Consider the following 21,076-nt stretch of genomic DNA (forward strand, 5'->3'; position numbering starts at 1 on the left):
CGATTCTTTTCAGTGTTTGCAATTTTTATTTTCATTTCCAGCGGCTGCAATTTAAAAAGAGATTAATTTTATAAAGATGAATATAGCCTGTGAACAAGCAGAGATCACGGCTTTGTCTTTGGTACACGTGTAGACCGGACACTATTTTAATGGGTGGCACAGTGTCACAGCTGCTGCCTCACAGCTCCAAAGGCCAGCATTCACTGTCTCTGTGGAGATCATAGGGAATAGGAGTAGAATTAGGCCATTCGGCCCATCGAGTCTACTCCGCCATTCAATCATGGTTGACTTATCTCTCCCTCCTAACCCCATTCTCCTGCCTTCTCCCCATAACCTCTAACACCTGTACTAATCAAGAATCTATCTATCTCTGCCTCAAAAACATCCACTGACGGCCTCCACAGCCTTCTGTGGCAATGAATCCCACAGATAGTTTGCATGTTCTCCCTGTGACCACGTGGGCTTTCTCTGGGTGCTCCAGTTTCCTCCCACATTTCAAAGACGTGCGGGTTTGGAGGCTAATTGACCCCTTAGTAAATTGCCTCTGGTATGTACACAGTGGATCAGTAAGAGGGATAACATTGGTATAGTGTGACAAGTGATGGTTGGTGGGCAGGCAACGGATGGGCCGAAGGGCCTGTTTCCATGCTGCATTTTTCAATCAATCAAACTTGTCAGGTTAATAATTATATACCACCAGATTAGACAGGCCTAATTTCTTTCCCAGAGGTCGTTAGTGGAGCAGATGGATTCATAAAATGAGCTCCAGTAGTCATTACCTGGTGCCAGGCTGCTAATCACAAGATCAAGTGCTCCATTTCTGTCCTGCCACACTGAAATTGGAGTTCATGACGTGTGGATTGTGACCACTGGGCCACAGTAGTAGCATGAATGGAAAACAGATTTAATTTAGTTCAGGGATGCAGCGTGGAAACAGGCCCTTCGGCCCACCAAATCCGTGCTGTCCAGAGATACAGCGTGGAAACAGGCCCCTCGACCCACTGAGTCCGCGCCGACCAGCGATCCCCGCACACTAACACTATCCCACACACCTGGGACAATTTACAATTATACCAGGCCAATTAGCCGACAAACCTGCACATCTTTGGAGTGCGAGAGGAAACCGGAGCTCCTGGGGAAAACTAATGCAGGTCACGGGGAGAACGTACAAACTCTGTGCAGATAAGCACCCGTGGTCAGGATGGAACCCGGGTCTCTGGCGCTGGAAGGCAGCAACACCACCGCTGCACCACCCTCATGTGTAAACCTCATGATTGTATGCGACTGTGGAAGGGGAGATCCTCGAAATGTAAAAATCCTGGGCTCCCTCTACAAACCCAGCCGTGCAGAATATGCGAAAGGTCGAGTTGCGCACAAACTACACACACAAAACACGGGATACTGTCAGGTCTAATCGACAGATCGCTAAGTTTGGTCGCAGTTTTGATGTTAAAATTCAAACTACTGGAGCCACTGAAGCCAGAGCAAAATAAACAACTCTATTCCATTGAGAATGGAAGTTGGGACGTAATGTTAACATTGTACAAGGTGTTGGTGAGGCCGCATTCTGACCACTGCATTCAGTTTTGACACAATGCAATAGGTTGGATGTCATTAAGCTAGAAAGCGTGCAGAGAAGATTTACGATGACAATAGACAATATTCGATGACAATACGATGACAATAGACAATATTCGATGACAATACGATGACAATAGACAATATTTGATCCAGCACCACCTTCGAGCCAGCACCACCATTCAATATGATCATGGCTGATCATTCTCAATCAGTACCCCGTTCCTGCCTTCTCCCCATACCCCCTGACTCCGCTATCCTTAGGAGCTCTATCTAGCTCTCTCTTGAATGCATTCAGAGAATTGGCCTCCACTGCCTTCTGAGGCAGAGAATTCCACAGATTCACAACTCTCTGACTGAAAAAGTTTTTCCTCATCTCCGTTCTAAATGGCCTACCCCTTATTCTTAAACTGTGGCCCCTGGTTCTGGACTCCCCTAACATCGCGAACATGTTTCCTGCCTCTAACGTGTCCAACCCCTTAATAATCTTATACGTTTCGATAAGATCCCCTCTCATCCTTCTAAATTCCAGTGTATACAAGCCTAGTCGCTCCAGTCTTTCAACATACGACAGTCCCGCCATTCCGGGAATTAGCCTAGTAAACCTACGCTGCACGCCCTCAATAGCAAGAATGTTCTTCCTCAAATTTGGAGGCCAAAACTGCACACAGTACTCCAGGTGCGGTCTCACTAGGGCCCTGTACAACTGCAGAAGGACCTCCTTGCTCCTATATGTTGTTGCCAGGAATAAAAAGGTCTGAACTACAGGGAGAGGTTGAGCAGGCTAGGACTTGATTCCTTGGAGCGCAGGATACAATGTGTGATCTTACATTGCTCTAAATGAGGAGGGGCTTAGATTTTATATAAACATATACAATTCTTAAGGGATTGCACAGGCTAGATGCAGGAAAAATGTTGGGGGAGTCCAGAACCAGGGGTCACAGTTTAAGAATAAGGAGTAGGCCATTTAGAACTGAGACGAGGAAAACCTTTTTCACCCAGAGAGTTATGAATCCGTGGAATTCTCTGCCACGGAAGGCAGTGGAGGCCAATTCAATGGATGTTTTCAAGAGAGAGTTAAGATATAACTCCTAGGGCTAACGGAATCAAGGGATATGGAGAAAAAGCAGGAACGGGGTACTGGTTTTGGATGATCAGCCATGATTATATTGAATGGCGATGCTGGCTCGAAGGGCCAAATGGCCTTTTCCTGTACCTATTTTCTATGTTTCTAGATCATTTTTTATTCAGAGAAGGGAAATCAAAAACCAGTAGTCATACGTTTAAGGTGAGAAGGGCAATCAGTACCCCGTTCCTGCTTTTCCCCATACCTCCTGACTCCGCTATCCTTAAAAGCTCTATCTAGCTCTCTCTTGAATGTATTCAGAAAATTGGCCTCCACTGCCCTCTGAGGCAGAGAATTCCACAGATTCACAACTCTCTGACTGAAAAAGTTTTTCCTCATCTCAGTTCTAAATGGCCTACCCTTTATTCTTAAACTGTGGCCCCTTGTTCTGGACTCCCCCAATATTGGGAACATGTTTCCTACCTCTAACGTGTCCAACCCCTTAATAATCTTATACGTTTCGATAAGATCCCCTCTCATCCGTCTAAATTCCAGTGTATACAAGCCTAGTCGCTTCAGTCTTTCAACATATGACAGTCCCACCATTCCGGGAATTAACCTAGTAAACCTACACTGCACGCCCTCAATCGCAAGAATATCCTTCCTCAAATTTGGAGACCAAAACTGCACACAGTACTCCAGGTGCGGTCGCACTAGGGGCCTGTACAACTGCAGAAGGACCTCTTTGCTCCTATACTCAACTCCCCTTGTTATGAAGGCCAACATTTCCAACAAATGTAACATTTCCCAAAGGGCCTGTTCCTGCACTGTACAGTTCTATGTTTGCTCGTTGGTAAATGTAAAAATAGTCTCTAATGGGTGTAGGATAGTGTTAATGTGTGGGGATCGCTGGTCAGCGCGGACCCGGTGGGCCGAAAGGGCTTGTTTCTGCGCTGTATCTCTAAACTGAAACTAAACCTACCAAAGAACAAGTCTTTGGCATGTGGGAGGAAGCCAGAGTATTCTGGGAAATGTGGTCAGAAGGACAAACGCTACTGCAGAGGGCACTGGCGGTCAGGATAAAACCCAGGTCAGGGGACTTGCGAGGCAGTGATACTATGTACAGAGCCACTGTGTGTCACAGACTAAAGTCAGCAGATACTGAAATACACCCTTCACATATCCCCGAAGATAGACACTATAAGCTGGAGTAACTCAGCAGGACAGGCAGTATCTCTGGAGAGAAGGAATGGGTGACATTTCGGGTCTCAACCCTTCTTCGAGACAGTCTGAAGAAGGGTCTCGACCGGAAACGTCACCCATTCCTTTTCTTCAGAGAAGCTGCCTGTCCTGCTGAGTTACTCCAGCTTTTTGTGTCTACCTTCGGTTTAAACCAGCATCTGCAGTTCGTTCCTATACGCAACAAAAAGGCTCACTGAAAGGTGTCCTTAAATTGTAGAGGTCAATTCACACAGTGAAAATGATCTGTGTCTGCTGTATTCACATTCAATTGTTTACTCCAAAAAAAGTGTTTACCAATGCAGTAAATATTAAATGTGCAGTCAATGCAATAATTGGTCCCTTATTTTAAACATGGATCTACAGTCAAATAAAAGTTCAAAAAGTTGATCAATGGGAGTTTTGCACAATTTCAGAACTCAGGAGACATCGGGAGCTCCGGCAGCGGCAGCGGCAGCGTCTTCGCCCGCCCAGGATCGCGGGGCTTGGGTCGGCCCGCCGCGGACATTTCACCATCCGGCGCGGCCTGAAATAGGCCGCGGGATTTTCTCTGCTCGGCGGGGGCTTCAATGTCGGGAGCCACAACCGCCCCGACGTGCAGCGGCAGCGTCTTCGCCCGCACCGGATCGCGGGGCTTGGGTCGGCCTGCTGCGCATCTTTCACCGTCCGGCACGGCCTGGAACGTGGCAACTACAACAGCCTGACCGCGGGAGAAGACGGCAGGGGAAGAGAAAAGACATTCTGGCCTTCCATCACAGTGAGGAGGGTACTGGAGGAGACTCACTGTGATGGATGTTTCTTTTTCTTTTTGTTTTGTGTTGGTTTGTGATTGTGTAATTGCTTATTTCATTGCTCTTACTGTTGGACTGTGGGTGACGAAATCTCGTCCAAAAGACGTGTTTTTTGGATGACAAATAAAGGTAATTCTGATTCTGAATCCTCTGATCGCCTTACCTGGATATACCCCTGTTGGTCAATTAAAAGGTTTTCGGGCTTCAGGTCTCTGTAGATGAGGTCTAATGAATGGAGGTACTCAAAAGTCAAGACTATCTGGGCTGCATAAAATCGTGCATGAGGTTCACTGTAAAGGAAAAACAATTAGCTTAATTTATGTTCAGTCACTAAAAGGGAAAAAAATCAGATAAATCAATGGAACACAAACTAATTTTTGAGTTAGATCAACATCAGCACTGGGCCATTTAAAGTACCCACACTAATATAACCGACAGCTCAAACCACATTGTTTAGTTTAGTTTATTGTCACATTCAGTGAAAAGCTTTTGTTGCGTGCTAACCAGTCAGCGGATAGACAAAACTCCATTACTATTGAGCCATTGATACGGTATAGATACATGATAAGGGAATCACTAGAGAATTAAGAGTGTGGAGCGATTGTAATGTGTGTTTGCAGATCTGCTTCTGTGGCGAGCAGGCAAATAGTTGCCTGGGTTGGGTGATAATAACTGTGTAAATGAGTACACCTCCACCCTTCCCCAGGCAGTCTGTGGGCAGTTTCACCTTGGTCAGAACACAAAATGCTGGAGTAACTCGGCGGGTCAGGCAGCACCTCTGGAGAAACGGAATAGGTGATGTTTGGGGTGGAGAGCCTTCTTCAGACTTTATTTCACCTTGCTGTGCAGCTGTGCAGTGATCCTGGATTTGGCAAGACCATAAGCCAGGGTACGGTCCGATTCACCTCTCCCCTTCATTCCTCCCTCTCCCCGCTCCCGTCCGGCAGAAGGTACAGAAGCTTGAAAGCGCGCACCACCAGACCCAGGAACAGCTTCTTCCCCTCTGTTACCAGGCTTCTGAACGGCCCTTCCATAAGCCAGGGTACTGTCCGATTCACCCCATTGCGGACATTGGACTCTGTCTCTGGAACTGATGCACTACAATGCTGAGAACTATATTCTGCACTCTGTATCTTCCCTTTTATTCTACATGTTGTGCTTGAGTTTGACTTGATTGGATCTATGTATCGTGTTGGATATTAATTATAATAATAATAATAATAATAATATTCATTTATTGTCATTGCAACGAGTACAACGAAATTAAAAAATAGCCAATCCTGACGGTGCGTACAAACATATATGCAATAAATGCAAAAACAAATAAATACATAAATACAATTAAATACAATTATGTTAAGTACAAAGATTTTTTAGTGTTGCCTAGTGCAAAGGTAGTGTTCAGTTCTCGTATGGCCCTGGGGTAAAAACTGTTCTTAAGTCTGTTTGTTCGGGATTTTATCGACCTGAAACGTCGACCAGAGGGCAGATGAACAAACAGACGGTGGCCGGGGTGGGATGGATCTTTTATTATTTTGCCTGCTCTACTGAGGCAGCGTAGGCTGAACAGGTGCTCCAGGGAGGGCAGTGAGCAGCCGATGATTTTCTGGGCCGTCGTGATGACCCTCTGAAGGGCCTTCCTGTCCTTTTCTGAGCAGCTGGCATACCATGTGGTTATACAGTATGCCAGCACACTCTCGATGGAGCAGCGATAGAAGGACAACATGAGCTTCTCCTGCAGGTTGGTTTTCCTGAGGATCCTCAGGAAGTGGAGTCTCTGCTGTGCCTTCTTTACTGTGGTGATGGTGTTGGTAGACCAGGTGAGATCCTCTGCGATGTGCGTACCCAGGAACCTGAAAGCTGGTACCCTTTCCACACAGACCCCATTGATGTAGAGTGGGTCGTAATCTCCACTGGTTTTCCTAAAGTCAATTATAAGTTCCTTTGTTTTGGAGGAGTTCAGGACCAGATTGTTCACTGAACACCATGCTGCCAGCCTTTGGATTTCATCCCTATAGGCTGTCTCATCTCCTTCTGAGATGAGTCCAACCACAGTCGTGTCATCCGCGAACTTGATGATGGTGTTGGTGGGATGGGTGGGGGCGCAGTCGTGAGTGTAGAGGGAGTAAAGGAGGCATAATTGGAGGCATACTAAAGAAAGCTTTTAATTGTACCTTGGCACACATGCCAATAATGTATCTAAACCAAGTACCCAATGTGCTGGAGGTATTGTAGCTACCCTGGATATCCAGAACAAGGGAACTCGGTCGTATGGCACAGGAAGTATTCACTCGGTCCACTTTGCTGGTTCTGGCTCTTTAGACAATAGACAATAGGTGCAGGAGGAGGCCATTCGGCCCTTCGAGCCAGCACCGCCAGCACCGCCATTCAATGTGATCATGGCTGATCATTCTCAATCAGTACCCCGTTCCTGCCTTCTCCCCATACCCCCTGACTCCGCTATCCTTAAGAGCTCTATCTAGCTCTCTCTTGAATGCAGGAACTCTTTGAAAGAGCAATCCTATTTGTTCCACTTTTCTGATCCTTTCCAATGTAGATTTTCAAAAGTAACCAATTTCAAAGTGAAAGCTGCCAGCAAATCTTTTGATTCTCATCTTCAAGCAGTGTACTCCAAACCCAAACAGTTTTGGGTACTCCAAACCCAAACAGCTGAAGGAAATGCTCAATATTTTCTCACCCCTTCAGTTCCTTTCTGAATGAACTTAAACCATGTTCTCTGATGTTAAAGTGGCTCATGGATCTGCTGGGAATGGAGGTGCATAGGCCGGACAGCTTTAGAGGGCAAATGCAGGCAGGTGGGACATGTTGGTCGGCGTGGACAAGTTGGGCCGAAGGGCCTGTTTCCACGCTGCATGACTCCATGACTACGTACAGGCATATCACATTATTAGTGTGGCATTGTGTTTGGAACTGACATTGTGGGCCGAAAGGCCTGTTCCAGTGCTGCACTGTTCTATGGATACTGATTCCCAGGCTGATGGTGGAATCAAAATACAGGTGCTCCATGGCTTACGATGTTTCGACGTGCGACAGTTTAGCTTTGCGATGGTGCAAATGGGCAGCGACCCGTGAGTATTGCAATGCATCTTGGATGAGGGGGGATCTTATTGAAACATATAAGATAATTAGGGGATTGGACACATTAGAGGCAGGAAACATGTTCCCAATGTTGGGGGAGTCCAGAACAAGGGGCCACAGTTTAAGAATAAGGGGTAGGCCATTTAGAACGGAGATGAGGAAGAACTTTTTCAGTCAGAGAGTGGTGAAGGTGTGGAATTCTCTGCCTCAGAAGGCAGTGGAGGCCAGTTCGTTGGATGCTTTCAAGAGAGAGCTGGATAGAGCTCTTAAGGATAGCGGAGTGAGGGGGTATGGGGAGAAGGCAGGAACGGGGTACTGATTGAGAGTGATCAGCCATGATCACATTGAATGGCGGTGCTGGCTCGAAGGGCTGAATGGCCTACTCCTGCACCTATTGTCTATTGTCTATTGTCTATTGACTTACAACACTTTCGGTTTGCGATGGGTTTCTCGCAACTGAACCCCATGGTAAGCTGAGGAGCTCCTGCAGCTGGTTTGTGTAGCAAACCTTCTCTCAAAACATGGGGCCAACTTGTGTCACCCACTAATGCCTGGTCTAATCACCTTTGGTCTGCTAGTCTGAGAGATGGGCAGGAAGATGACTCTGCACTTGGTAATCAGAACAGAATAGTGAAAGGCTTGGATAGAGTGGATGTGGAGAGGATGTTTCCACCAGTGGGAGAATCTAGGACCAGAGGGCACAGCCTCAGAATTAAAGGACGTTCTTTTAGAAAGGAGATGAGGAGAAATTTCTTTAGTCAGAGGGTGGTGAATCTGTGGAATTCTTTGCCACTGAACGCTGTGGAGGCCAAGTCAGTGGATATTTTTTTAAGGCAGAGATAGGTTGATTCTTGATTAGTACAGGTGTCAGAGGTTATGAGGAGAAGGCATGAGAATGGGGTTAGGAGGGAGAGATTGATCAGCCATGATTGAATGGCGGCGTGGACTTGATGGGCCGAATGGCCTAATTCTACTCCTATTCTTTATGACTTTAAACCCATGTCTTCTGGCCTTGATAAATTCTGATTCTATGTAATGAATAGCAAGATTTTTTTAATCAATCAGTCCCCGGGCCTTACCTGAACCTTCCAATTCTTCTAAGATGCGAAAACATTTCACCCCCTGGCACGTACTCCATTATCATATATAAATTAGAGTTGTCCTAGAACACAAAATTAGACCATAAATTAAACAATTAAAGTGATACATTAACAGCCAATGGTTGCAACCCAGTAATGAGCAAACATTACAGTTATATGTAAACATTCTTCACTGAATATTGGAAATAGCATCCAAGTTTCTTATAGAAACATACAAAATTATAAAAGGGCTGGACAAGCTAGATGCAGGAAAAATGTTCCCAATGTTGGGGGAGTCCAGAACCAGGGGCCACACAGTCTAAGAATAAAGGGGAGGCCATTTAAAACTGAGGTGAGAGGAAACCTTTTCACTCAGAGTTGTGAATTTGTAGAATTCTCTGCCACAGAGGGCAGTGGAGGCCAATTCACTGGATGAATTTAAAAGAAAGTTAGACAGAGCTCTAGGGGCTAGCGGAATCGAGGGATATGGGGAGAAGGCAGGCACGGGATACTGATTGTGGATGATCAGCCATGATCACAATGAGTGGCGGTGCTGGCTCGAAGGGCCAAATGGCCCCCACCTGCACCTATTTTCTATGTTTTCTATGGAAGTTAAAGGTTTTACCAGAATGATGTTTGGATGAGAGAGTTTGCTACAGGGGGAAGTTGGACAGATTTGGATTGTTTTCTTTGGAATGGCGGAGGTTGTGGGGATACCTGACAGAAGTATATAAAATCACGAGGGGCATAGATAGGGTGCCTGTCTGAACCTTTTTTTTCCAGGATGGAAAAATCAAACACCAGAGGGCAAAGATTTACAGTGTTTTAGATTTTATTGCTTGGAGCGCAGGGAGCTGAGGGGCAATCTTATAGGGGTGTATAAAATCATGAGAGGAATAGATAGGGTGAATGCACAGTGAATTTTACCAATGGTTGGGGAGTCAAGAACCAGTGGACATCAGATTAAGATGAGAGGGAAAAGATTTAATAGGAACCTGCGGGAAAAATGTTTTCACACAAAGGGTGGCAAGTATACGAAACAAGGAGTTAGTTGAGGAAGGTACTACAACAGCATTTAAAGACACTAGGTTATGTACATGGATAATGACGTTTTAGAGGGACATGGGCCAAATGCAGGAAAATGGGACTAGATTAGATGGGCATCGGTCGGCACGGACAAGTTGGCCAAAAGGCTCGCTTCTGTGCTGTATGATTTCAAGTACATTGCAGGTAATGGGGTATATAAACCTGGATATATCAAACCAATCTGAAGCAACAACACAGAGCTATATTGTTCCACCAACTCAATGTGTTTGGTGTCGCGTAGAATTTTCTGTTCATTTTTGATCAACATGAAATAAAAGCAAGAATTATGCAGTAAAAATAATTTCCCTTCCCCATTCCTCCCAACACAACCTGGCTAATGGTATGTAAAACAACTGCCTGTTAAAATTAAGGTACTGATTAACATCTTAAGAGGGTCTGACAGAATCTTTTGGATGGGGAATATACGATGACTGAGGTCAATCGCACATGATCTGCTGATGGCTTCAAATTATTTTTCTTTCCCCCAATTTCAATTTCTGATGCTACTTTAGTTCATGTCTAGGCAGGGAAGAGACATTTGGTGGTACAGTACCACTTCTGGCCTTCAGAGAGCTCTATTGCACACTCAATTCATGAAAAGGTTTGCACAATAAAGACATGCAAGAGAACACTGGGCTTTTACTGTGCTCAGCAGATTGCATTAACACAAAACTACAAGTTGCAACAACTTTTGAGATTTAACTTTCTTCACACCTCCTTCCGTTACACAATAAAACAAGGCAGCTGTCTAGCTCCCAAGCTGATCCAGCCATTTAGTAAAATCCCGACTGACCAATAGCTGGGCCCATATTAGGAAAAAGCTTCACATTCCCAATACATCACTTGCTCTACTAAAAAGAACATTTGGTTTGCATCCACAATATTTTTTAGAATCCGTTTCAGATTTTCATCATGAAAATAGTGCTTGAGGATTTTACTGTAGTGCGGCTGGCTATCCTATGTTAAGATTATACCCCTTTTTTCCCCAGATTCTACTTGTGGGAATTAAGGTTGCAGAGCTAAAAGGCCACAAATACATCACTAAACTGAAGGTAGGCTATAAACTGTCCTCATTACACAATCTTAGACAATAGACAATAGGTGCAGGAGGAGGCCATTCGGCCCTTCGAGCCAGCACCGCCATTCAATGTGATCATGGCTGATCATTCTCAATCAGTACCCCGTTCCTGCCTTCTCCCCATACCCCCTGACTCCGCTATCCTTAAGAGCTCTATCTAGCTCTCTCTTGAATGCATTCAGAGAATTGGCCTCCACCGCCTTCTGAGGCAGAGAATTCCACAGATTTACAACTCTCTGACTGAAAAAGTTTTTCCTCATCTCAGTTCTAAATGGCCTACCCCATATTCTTAAACTGTGGCCCCTTGTTCTGGACTCCCCCAACATTGGGAACATGTTTCCTGCCTCTAACGTGTCCAACCCCTTAATAATCTTATACGTTTCGATAAGATCTCCTCTCATCCTTCTAAATTCCAGTGTATTGTAACGTCTGGCATCTTTCTAGTGAATCATGTCCCTCCCATGGACAAGGCACCTCTCCCACAGATGGATGCCCAGAAAACATTTTGTTTTTAAGCCATCGTATCAAAGAGCTTTGATACTATGGTGGCCAGGGTGGCGCAGTGATAGAGTTGCTGCCTTACAGCGACTGCAGCACTGGAGACCCGGTTCTATCCTGACTACGGGTGCTGTGTGTACAGAGTTTGTATGTTCGCCCCGTGACTTTTCTCAGAGATCTTTGGTTTCCTTCCACACTCCAAAGCCGTACAGGTTTGTAGGTTAATTGGCTTGGTGTAAATGTAAATTGTCCCTTGTGTGTGTAGGATAGTGTTAATGTGTGGGGATCACTGGTCGGTGTGGACTCGGTGGGCTGAAGGGCCTGTTTCCGTGCTGTATCTCTAAACTAAACTATAAATTCATGTTCTCAGAGCAAAATTAGGCCATTTGGCCAATTGCGTCTACTCCACCATTCAATCTTGGCTGATCTATCTTTCCCTCTCAATCCCATTCTCCTGCCTTCTCCCCATAACCTCTGACACCCGTACTAATCAAGAATCAGTCAATCTCCAACTTAAAAATATCCATTGACATGGCCCCTATGGTACAAGGAAGCAGGCCCTTCGGTCCAACTGGTTCATGACATCCACGTTACCTAACAATGTTAGTCCCACTTGCCTTTGCCTGGCCCATATCCCTCCAAACCGTTCCTCTCCATATACCTCTTCAATTGTCCTTCAAAATATTTTAATTGTTTAGAGAAGTGGCACGGAAACAGGCCCTTTCACCCCACTGGGTCTGCACCGACCAGTGATCCCCGCACATTAACACCTACACCCACTAGGGACAATTTTTACATTTACCAAGCCAATTAACCTACAAACCTGCACGTCTTTGGAATGTGGGAGGAAACCGAAGATCTTGGAGAAAACCCACGCAGGTCACGGGGAGAACGTACAAACTCCTACAGACATCACCCGTAGTCGGGATGGAACCCGGGTCTCCGGTGCTACATTCGCTGTAAGGCAGCAACTCTACCTCTGCGCCACCGTGACCGCCCTCGTATCCAGTTTTACTACTTCCTCTGGCACCTTTCATGGACACACCACCCTGTGTGTGAAAAAGTTTCCCCTTAGGTCCCTTTTAAATCTTTTCCCCCTGACATTTAACCTAAGGCCTCTTGACTTCCCTGCTCAGGGGGAAATACTGTGGCAATTCACCTTATCTACACCCTTCATGATATTAGCAACCTTTACAAAGTCATCCCTTAGCCACCCACACTGGAAAAGGTCAGATACCGTGACATTGTTCTGTCACTGATTTTTAGCCACTTGAAGGAAATGAGTGGCTCATTGAAGGGTAAAGATCTGAAGACCAACACTTGACAAATTGGCCGTCACACTAACCGAAAATGTTCGACTATGGAGAGCAAACAGCACAATGGATCTTGTCAATAAGGCTGGCAGATTCCGGGAACATTGACCAGTTCCCAGTTACCCATTACATTTAATTCATTAGATTCCTCCAGTGGTAGTGTTTGGGTATAGGTTGATTCACTTTAACCTACACAAACTATAAAAGTTACAGGAGTCGAGAGGCTGCAGATTTGAGTATAGGAGTAAAGAGGTCCTTCTGCAGTTGTTGTACAGGGCCCTGGTGAGACCACATCTGGAGTACTGTGTGCAGTTTTGGTCTCCTAAATTGAGGAAGGACATCCTTGCTATTGAGGCAGTGCAGTGTAGGTTCACGAGGTTAATCCCCGGGATGGCGGGACTGTCATATGAGGAAAGATTTGGAAGACTGGGCTTGTATTCACTGGAATTCAAAAGGTTGAGAGGGGATCTAATAGAAACGTATACAATCATTAAAAGGACTGGACAAGCTAGATGCAAGAAAAATGTTCGCAATGTTGGGGGAGTCCAGAACCAGGGGCCACAGTCTAAGAATAAAGGGGAGGCAATTTAAAACTGAGATGAGCAAAAATGTTTTCACCCAGAGAGTTGTGAATTTGTGGAATTCTCTGCCACAGAAGGCAGAACGGCGGTTACGGAGACATTACCACAAAATTAAAACCATGGCTTGGTAGTCAAGTACGAACGTGGTGAACTAAAAAAGTCCCACAGAAACAATGTTAACTTTGTTACCTGAAGAAATGCAATGAAACCAATTGAAATGAAAATGCTTGAGAGTCTTTCTTTACCAGCAAAGCCACTCTCTTCCACATATACAGAAGGAACAGAAGCAGAAATGGTCCATATGTCCATTGAGAGACACAAAGTGCTGGAATAACTCAGCGGGTCAGGCATCTCTGGAGAGCATGGATAGGTGACGTTTGAACAAGGGTCTCAATCTGAAATGTCGCCTATCTATGTTCTCCCGAGATACTGCCAGACCCGCTGCGTTACTCCAGCAGTGCTTTTTTTGTAAGTTAGATGAGTTCCTTGTGTCCACCTGTCCATTCATGTTTGCTCCGGTATTCAATATGAACAGGACAAGTTCACCCCAGCATCCAATCTCCATTTGCACAGATTCTAAGCTTCAGATACTCAATGGTTGCATTCACAGCCTTCTGGTAGAGATCCTACCTGCCACAGCTGGTAATGAAATTGCATTGTGGATGCTAGAAACAATAAGCGTGCTGCCTGAAATGCAAGACTTTATTAAAATTCACATTGGCAAGTCTTCAATGCACGTTAACAGATGTTAAATTTAAAATAAGGCAGTCAGTGCATGGGTCATTAATCAATCTTGTCCACATTTAAGTACAATACATTTGTTCAATTTTATCCTTAGTGCTATTATAGAACAATTCAAATTAGAAAAGTTATCAGTTGTGCCTGAAAGGGGATTAATAATGTAGTTTCAATTAATATCCTGCAGGTATCCAATTAAAAGGTTAATGTGTCGATGACTTGATTTATCAGGGCGTCAGAGATATACACCAGAAAAACAGGCCCTACGACCCACTGTATCTATACTCATCATCAGACCAATCCCACCTAGAACACAATAACATTCTGAAGAAGGGTCTTGACCCGAAATATCACCTATTACTTTTCTCAAGAGATGCTGCCTGACCTGCTGAGTTTCTCCAGCGTTTTGTGTCTATCTTCAGAAAAACCCCCCAGCATCTGCAGTTCCTTCCTACACAATAAAACAGCACAGGCCCCTTCGGCCCACAATGTCAATGCCAAACATGATGCTAAACTAAACTAGTCTTATCTGCCTGCATTAATTCCATATCCCTCTGTGTCTTGCTGGGCATCTGTCCAGATGACTCAAATGTTGCCATGTTTCCCACGTCCACCATCACCTCTGGCATTCCAGATACCAACATATGTGAAAAATGTGCCCCTCCTTATTAAACCCTCCTCATTCTACCCTCTGGTTTTAAACACCTCTACTATGGAACCGAATTTTGGCTACTGCCGCCATCTAAGCCACTTGCAATTTTATATAGCTTTTGCACGTCACCTTTATGCTTCCTTTGCTCCAGTGAAAAACAGACGACCCGAAACGTCACCCATCCCCTCTCTCCAGAGATGCTGCCTGTCCCGCTGAGTTACTCCAACATTTTGTGTCTACCTTCGATTTAAACCAGCACCTGCAGTTCTTTCCTACCCAGCCTAACCGATCTCTCCTGATAACTTAAGCCCTCCAATCCAGGCAACATCCTTGTGAATCGATTCTGCACCTTCGCTAACTTGGCTCGATTGTAATCATGTACTGTCTTTCTGCTGACTAGTTAGCACATGACAAAAGCTTTTCACTGTACCTTGGTACACCTGAAAATAAACTAAACTAAATCACATCCTTTCAGATCTACGTGCAGTATGGCTTAACCAAGGTTTTGTGTTGCTCTATTCAGTATTAAAACAACTCTCAGAACTAGGAATGAAGGAGAATAAATTTGCAATATAAACAATTCTTTTGACCATTATGTCCTAATGAAGTATCTAGAGCGGCAATGTTTCAATAGTGCAGAAACATGTTGATGGTTTCCAGACATCAATCGCCTTCAATTCCAACAATGAAACATTTTGAAGTCCTGTCCAAATCTTATTCAGGCCTTCTCAGCACATCTTAAATTTCAGAAATACGTGAAGGAATCAAACCCATGGTAAAGATATGGATCGGTGCGCCCCACCTAGTCGCTCAAAATGAAGAACATTTACCTTGAAAGAGTACTCCAATTTCACCAGAAATGGGAAATTGACTGCTTGCAATATTCTCTTCTCATTGAGTGTGTGTTCTATTTGCTTCAGTTTGACAACCTGCACAAAAAGAGCACATGAATTAACGTCCATGATGAAGGGATGACATGGCTAACCTTCCTTCACTTCGGGGAAGGAAGAAAAAGGCAAACATGTAATCACATCAGCGATAACCACCAAGTCTCAACTCTGTGATTACACTCTCTAAGATTAAGAATTCTGCTTATTTGATTGTTACCCGTTTACGGGTGGGAGAAGAGAAATGAGTCTTGTCTAAAAAGGATGTAATTCGGCTCAAATTGGTAGGGGCAGAGAGCGAAAATATGGCAAGATCGAAAAGTTTAATTCCGCACTTTGTCACCTCTTGTGCTGAAGAGGTGACGTTGAAAGCAAGACTCATCGCACTATCTCCTACACTAGCTCACTCTTACATAGGACCTAAAAACTGTAGAGCTTCTTACCTCTCCGGCTTCCCTTCCTTCTATAATCTACAAGGCTTTTAAAACGCGATCCTGGCATCACCTAACCACTGCGTCTTGAGTTATCTCGTCTTCTCTACTACTCTTTTCAACACTGGTCCTGCAGTGTCCTGCACTATGGCCCTGGCCTCTCACTTTTCACCTGGGTTACTCAATAACAAAAACAAAAATAAGAATCAATGAGTTAACAGGCAACAAGTAACTCTACAGACATTAGATGTACTTAGCCTAGGTACTCTATGCAATTTATAACATTTATCATCAGTATTCACTTAACAAGAGAGAACAATAGTCTGAAGAAGGGTCTTGACCCGAAACGTCAGCCATTCCTTCTCTCCAGATATGCTGCCTGTCCTGCTGAGTTACTCCAGCATTTTATGTCATCTAATAGACAACCCTATCCCAACCACCACGACCAAAATATATTGCACATTTTAGTGTTCATACATTTTTTTGGTGGGATAGATGGAGGTTATAATAAGCCTCTTATAACGATAACATCCTGATACCCTCAGTATGAAAAGTAATGAAAGAGGTAGCTTCTTTCAACACGAGGTTCTTCTTACATTTAACCTTCCAAAATTTAACTCAATACCTCAATGGTATTGAAATATCCAAGTGCAAAATGTTGAACTTTGAAATGCAAGTAGTGTATAATAAATTGCAGTGATGTACAGAGGAATCTTAGGATGCAAGTCCATACCTGCCTGAAACTTACCAAACAAGTAGATAGGGTGGCAAAGAAAGCGTATGGTGTCTTGCCTTCATTGGTTGGAGCACTAATGGCAAGTCACAGTACAGCTAGATAAAAGGTAGACACAAAAAGCTGGAGTAACTCAGCGGGTCAGGCAGCATCTTGGGAGAGAGGGAATGGGTGACGTTTCGGGTCGAGACCTGAAACGTCACCCATTCCCTCTCTCCCAAGATGCTGCCTGACCCGCTGAGTTACTCCAGCTTTTTGTGTCTACCTTCGATTTTAACCAGCATCTGCAGTTTTTTCCTACACAGCTGGTTAAAACATCAGTTAGGCCCCATTTGGCGCATTGTGTGCAGTGCTGGTTGCCACACTGTGGGAAGGATGTAGATACTTTGGAGAGGGTGAAGAAGTGGTTCATCGGCAGGCTTCCTGGATTAGAGAGTTTTAGCTACAAGGAGGGGTTTGGCAAACTTGGGATTGTTTTCTGTTGGAGAATCGGAAGCTGAGGCTAAGAAATCGGAAGCTGAGGCTAAGTTTATAAAATGATGAGGCATAGATAGGATAGATTGTCAGATTCCTTTCACTGCGTAGAAATGTCACATAGCATTATGGTGTGAGGGGGCAAATAAAAAAATTACTTGATTGAAAGCATTATGGTAGATGCTTGGAACGCCTGCCATGGGAGGCGGTGGAAGCACATACTATAGTTACACAAGATGCATTTAAACAGGCACATGGACAGGCAGGAATGGAAGGATATGGAGCATGTGCAGGAGATCAAATTAATTTAAATTAGCATTGTGATGGACATGCACATGATGGGTCTGTTCTGGTGCTCTTCTATGTTCTATGAGTACTACCTCAGCAAGCTCAGAACTTTCTAGGGATTAAAAGGAAATGAAAACGCACTTTCATTTCATACTCATATTTGCATATTTGAAATAATGTCCAAATACAACATTTCATTTGCAGCCCAAACAAAGGCTACTATGGTTTACAGAGTACTCAGCAATCAGATCAGCATTACCTTCCTTGTGCTGTCTGCGTGTGAGCTTATGATGCCTCCTAGTGTGGGATTAATGCTTGATTTGGTTCCTGGCCACATTATAGAATCGATTCAGGTTTAGCCACATTATTTTGTGAAGCCATATTTTCCACTTATAGCATTAAAAAAAGCTTGATTCAGCTTGATTGGACTTTGAGAGACACACAGCGTGGAAACAGGCCCTTCGGCTAATCGTGTCTGGGCTGACCAGTGATCGCACTCTACAATATCCTACACACTAGAGACAATTTGCAATTTACAGAGGCCAATTAACCTACAAACAGGTACGTCTTTGAAGTGTGAGGGGAAACCGAAGAAATTCCACGCGGCCACAGGGAGAACGTACACACTCCATACAGGCAGCGCCCGTAGTCAGAATAATTTTTTAAATGCATCTGACATTACGGGCTTTTCACTGATAAACTAGAAGTTTATCCACCAGCCTTTTATCTAGAGAACATATTCAGATTAGTTTTTAGTTGAGAGATACAACATGTAAACAGGCTTTTCAGCCCATCGAGTCCATGCCGACCATCGATCAGCCGTTCACACTAGGTCCATGCTATCCCACTTTCACATTCACTCCCAAGTGTGTATGGAGTGGATGAGAACTCGTGGACTGGTGATCGCAGGTTAGCTTGGACGAGGTGGGCTGAACCATATTGCATCTCTCAACTCTAAATATGGTTTTGTCTTGTTCCATACATGTAGTCAGTGGTTTGATATTGTTAAACTATCTACTCATTGCAGTCATATGTACTCAAACTTAAAAAGGAAATGGTCTTTGAAGCTTTGCTATATTCCTGACGTTATCTTAAGCTGACCTTTTCAGCATCTGTGTATGGTTATGTAGGCAAAGGCTAAAGCTCAAAGTTTACTCATGGCATCTTTGTATGTATCAGGTATTGGTTCTCCGTTTGAAGATCAAACTGGAAAGGGCACATCTTTGCAGGAAGCGGCAGTGCCGAGTCTTCAGCAAGCAAGTATGCTTGTCAACACAGTTAGGGTGGCACGGTGGCGCACCGACCAGCGATCCCCGCACACTAGGGACAATTTGCATTTCGACCGAACCGCAAGTGTAGGATCGTGTTAGTGTGTGTGGGGATCACTGATCTGTGCGGATTCGGCAGGCCACAGGACCCGTTTCCATGCTGTCTCTCTAAACTAAACATTACAACGTATATTGTTACAAATAGCAATCTACAATATCCCACAAAATGTTCTGGTACAGTGACATTAAGAGTCAATAGGAAATTTAAAAAACTCACTCTCTCCTCTGCTGCATTGTGTGAACGGGCATACTTACTTTTTGTTTATCCAGTATCTTCATGGCATAGTACTGTTCCGTGCCTTTATGTTTCACCAACATAACTCTTCCAAAAGAACCCGTTCCAAGTGTTTTTTGCCTTTCAAAATCATCTAGGCCTGCAGTGTTCTGAAAGATACAGAATGTTACTTTTTAATTTCCTTGTAGTTTTTTCATCCCCATCCAGATGGTCTAGTCTGGATTCCTAAATGTAGATTTATGGGTGTGTCTTCTCATTCATCTTCACCAGCATCTTGCTTCCATATAAAGCCACTTATTTCTTTCTGGTGTTGCAATTTTTTGGGGGAATATTATTTGATTATGAAATTCACCACAGAGAGGGAGCGAATTTACAATAACGTGCTAGTGCAACTCAGCGGGTCAGGTAGCATCTGTGGAGGGAAATAGACAGGCAATGGTTTGGGTCAGGACCCTTCTTTAGACTCAGAGGCGATGTGTGAAGAAGGGTCATGACCCAAAACGTTGCCTGTCCATCTCCCTCCACAGATAATGCCTCACTCGCAGAGTTCCCCTCGCACTCTGTTTTTTGCTCAAGTTATGTCTCCACTTCTTTGAGATTTGCAAGCTATGCTAGCACATGTAGTTGCACCAGAGAACCACAGAAAAACATTATAGGAAACATAGAAAACAGGTGCAGGAGGAGGCCATTTGGCCGGTCGAGCCAGCACCGCCATTCATTGTGATCATGGCTGATCATCCACAATCAGTAACCCGTGCCTGCCTTCTCCCCATAACACTTGATTCCACTCGCCCCTAGAGCTCTATCTAACTGTCATAGAGTCCTACAGCACAGAAAGAGGCCCTTCGGCCCATCGTGTCCGTGCCGCCCGTTACCAAACACAGTCTAATTTTAATCCCATTTTCCCGCATTTGGACCGTAGCCCTGAATGTTGTAGCATTTCAAGTGCCCATCCAAATGCCTCTTAAACGTTGTGAGTGTTCCCGCCTCCACCACCACCCCAGGCAGTGAGTTCCAGACTCCAACCACCCTCTGGGTGAAAAAGTTATTTCTCACATCCCCCCGAAACCTCCCTCCCCTTACCCTGTATCTATATCCCCTCGTTGTTGAACCTTCCACCAGTGGAAGAAGTTCCCCGCCATCTACCTTCTCTATGTCCCTCATGATCTTGTACACCTCGATCATGTCCCCTCTCAGCCTTCTCTGCTCCAGGGAAAACAACCCCAGTCTGCTCAGTCTCTCCTCATAGCCGAGGCCCTTCCTCGCTATTCACCACCCCCCCTACCTTTGTGTCATCTGCAAACTTGCTGATCATGCCCTGTACGTTGACATCCAGATCATTTATGTAGATTACAAACAGTAAGGGACCCAACACCGATCCCTGCGGCACCCCACTGGGCACCGGCCTCCAGTCACAGAAGCACCCTTCTACCATCACCCTCTGCCTTCTGTCACTACGCCAGTTTTTTTATCCATTTTGCCAAGGTGCCCTGGATCCCATGGGCTCTTACCTTCTTGACTAGTCTCCTGTGTGGGACCTTGTCAAAAGCCTTACTGAAATCCATGTATACCACATCCACTGCACTACCCCCATCTACCTCCTTGGTCACCCCTTCAAAAAATTCAATCAAGTTAGTCAGACACGACCTTCCCTTAACAAAGCCATGTTGACTATCCTTAATTAACCCTCGATCCTCCAAGTGAAGACTGATTCTGTCCCTCAGAATCTTTTCTAGCAGCTTCCCCACCACCGATGTCAGACTCACCGGCCTGTAGTTCCCAGGTTTATCCCGGCTGTATATATATGATATGATATGATTAGCTATCCTCCAGTCCTCCGGTACATCCCCTGTTGCAAGAGAGGCTCTGAAAATTTGTGCCAGAGCCCCCGCAATCTCCTCC

The 21,076-nt window shown here is 44.8% G+C and overlaps 1 protein-coding gene across 1 annotated transcript in view; it reads right to left on the minus strand.

Annotated features, from left to right (window-relative positions):
* Window positions 1–21,076, minus strand: part of LOC144598239 (cAMP-dependent protein kinase catalytic subunit beta) — a 139,713-nt gene that overhangs the window by 11,370 nt on the left and 107,267 nt on the right. The window contains exons 3-6 of the mRNA XM_078408129.1: window positions 19,195–19,323; window positions 15,629–15,727; window positions 8,853–8,935; window positions 4,838–4,964 (exon numbers count right to left, since the gene is read on the minus strand). Of these exons, the coding sequence (XP_078264255.1) occupies window positions 4,838–4,964; window positions 8,853–8,935; window positions 15,629–15,727; window positions 19,195–19,323 (438 nt within the window). The remainder of the gene's footprint in view (window positions 1–4,837; window positions 4,965–8,852; window positions 8,936–15,628; window positions 15,728–19,194; window positions 19,324–21,076) is intronic.

This window comes from Rhinoraja longicauda, chromosome 11, assembly GCF_053455715.1.
Source record: "Rhinoraja longicauda isolate Sanriku21f chromosome 11, sRhiLon1.1, whole genome shotgun sequence".
Lineage (NCBI taxonomy): Eukaryota > Metazoa > Chordata > Chondrichthyes > Rajiformes > Arhynchobatidae > Rhinoraja > Rhinoraja longicauda.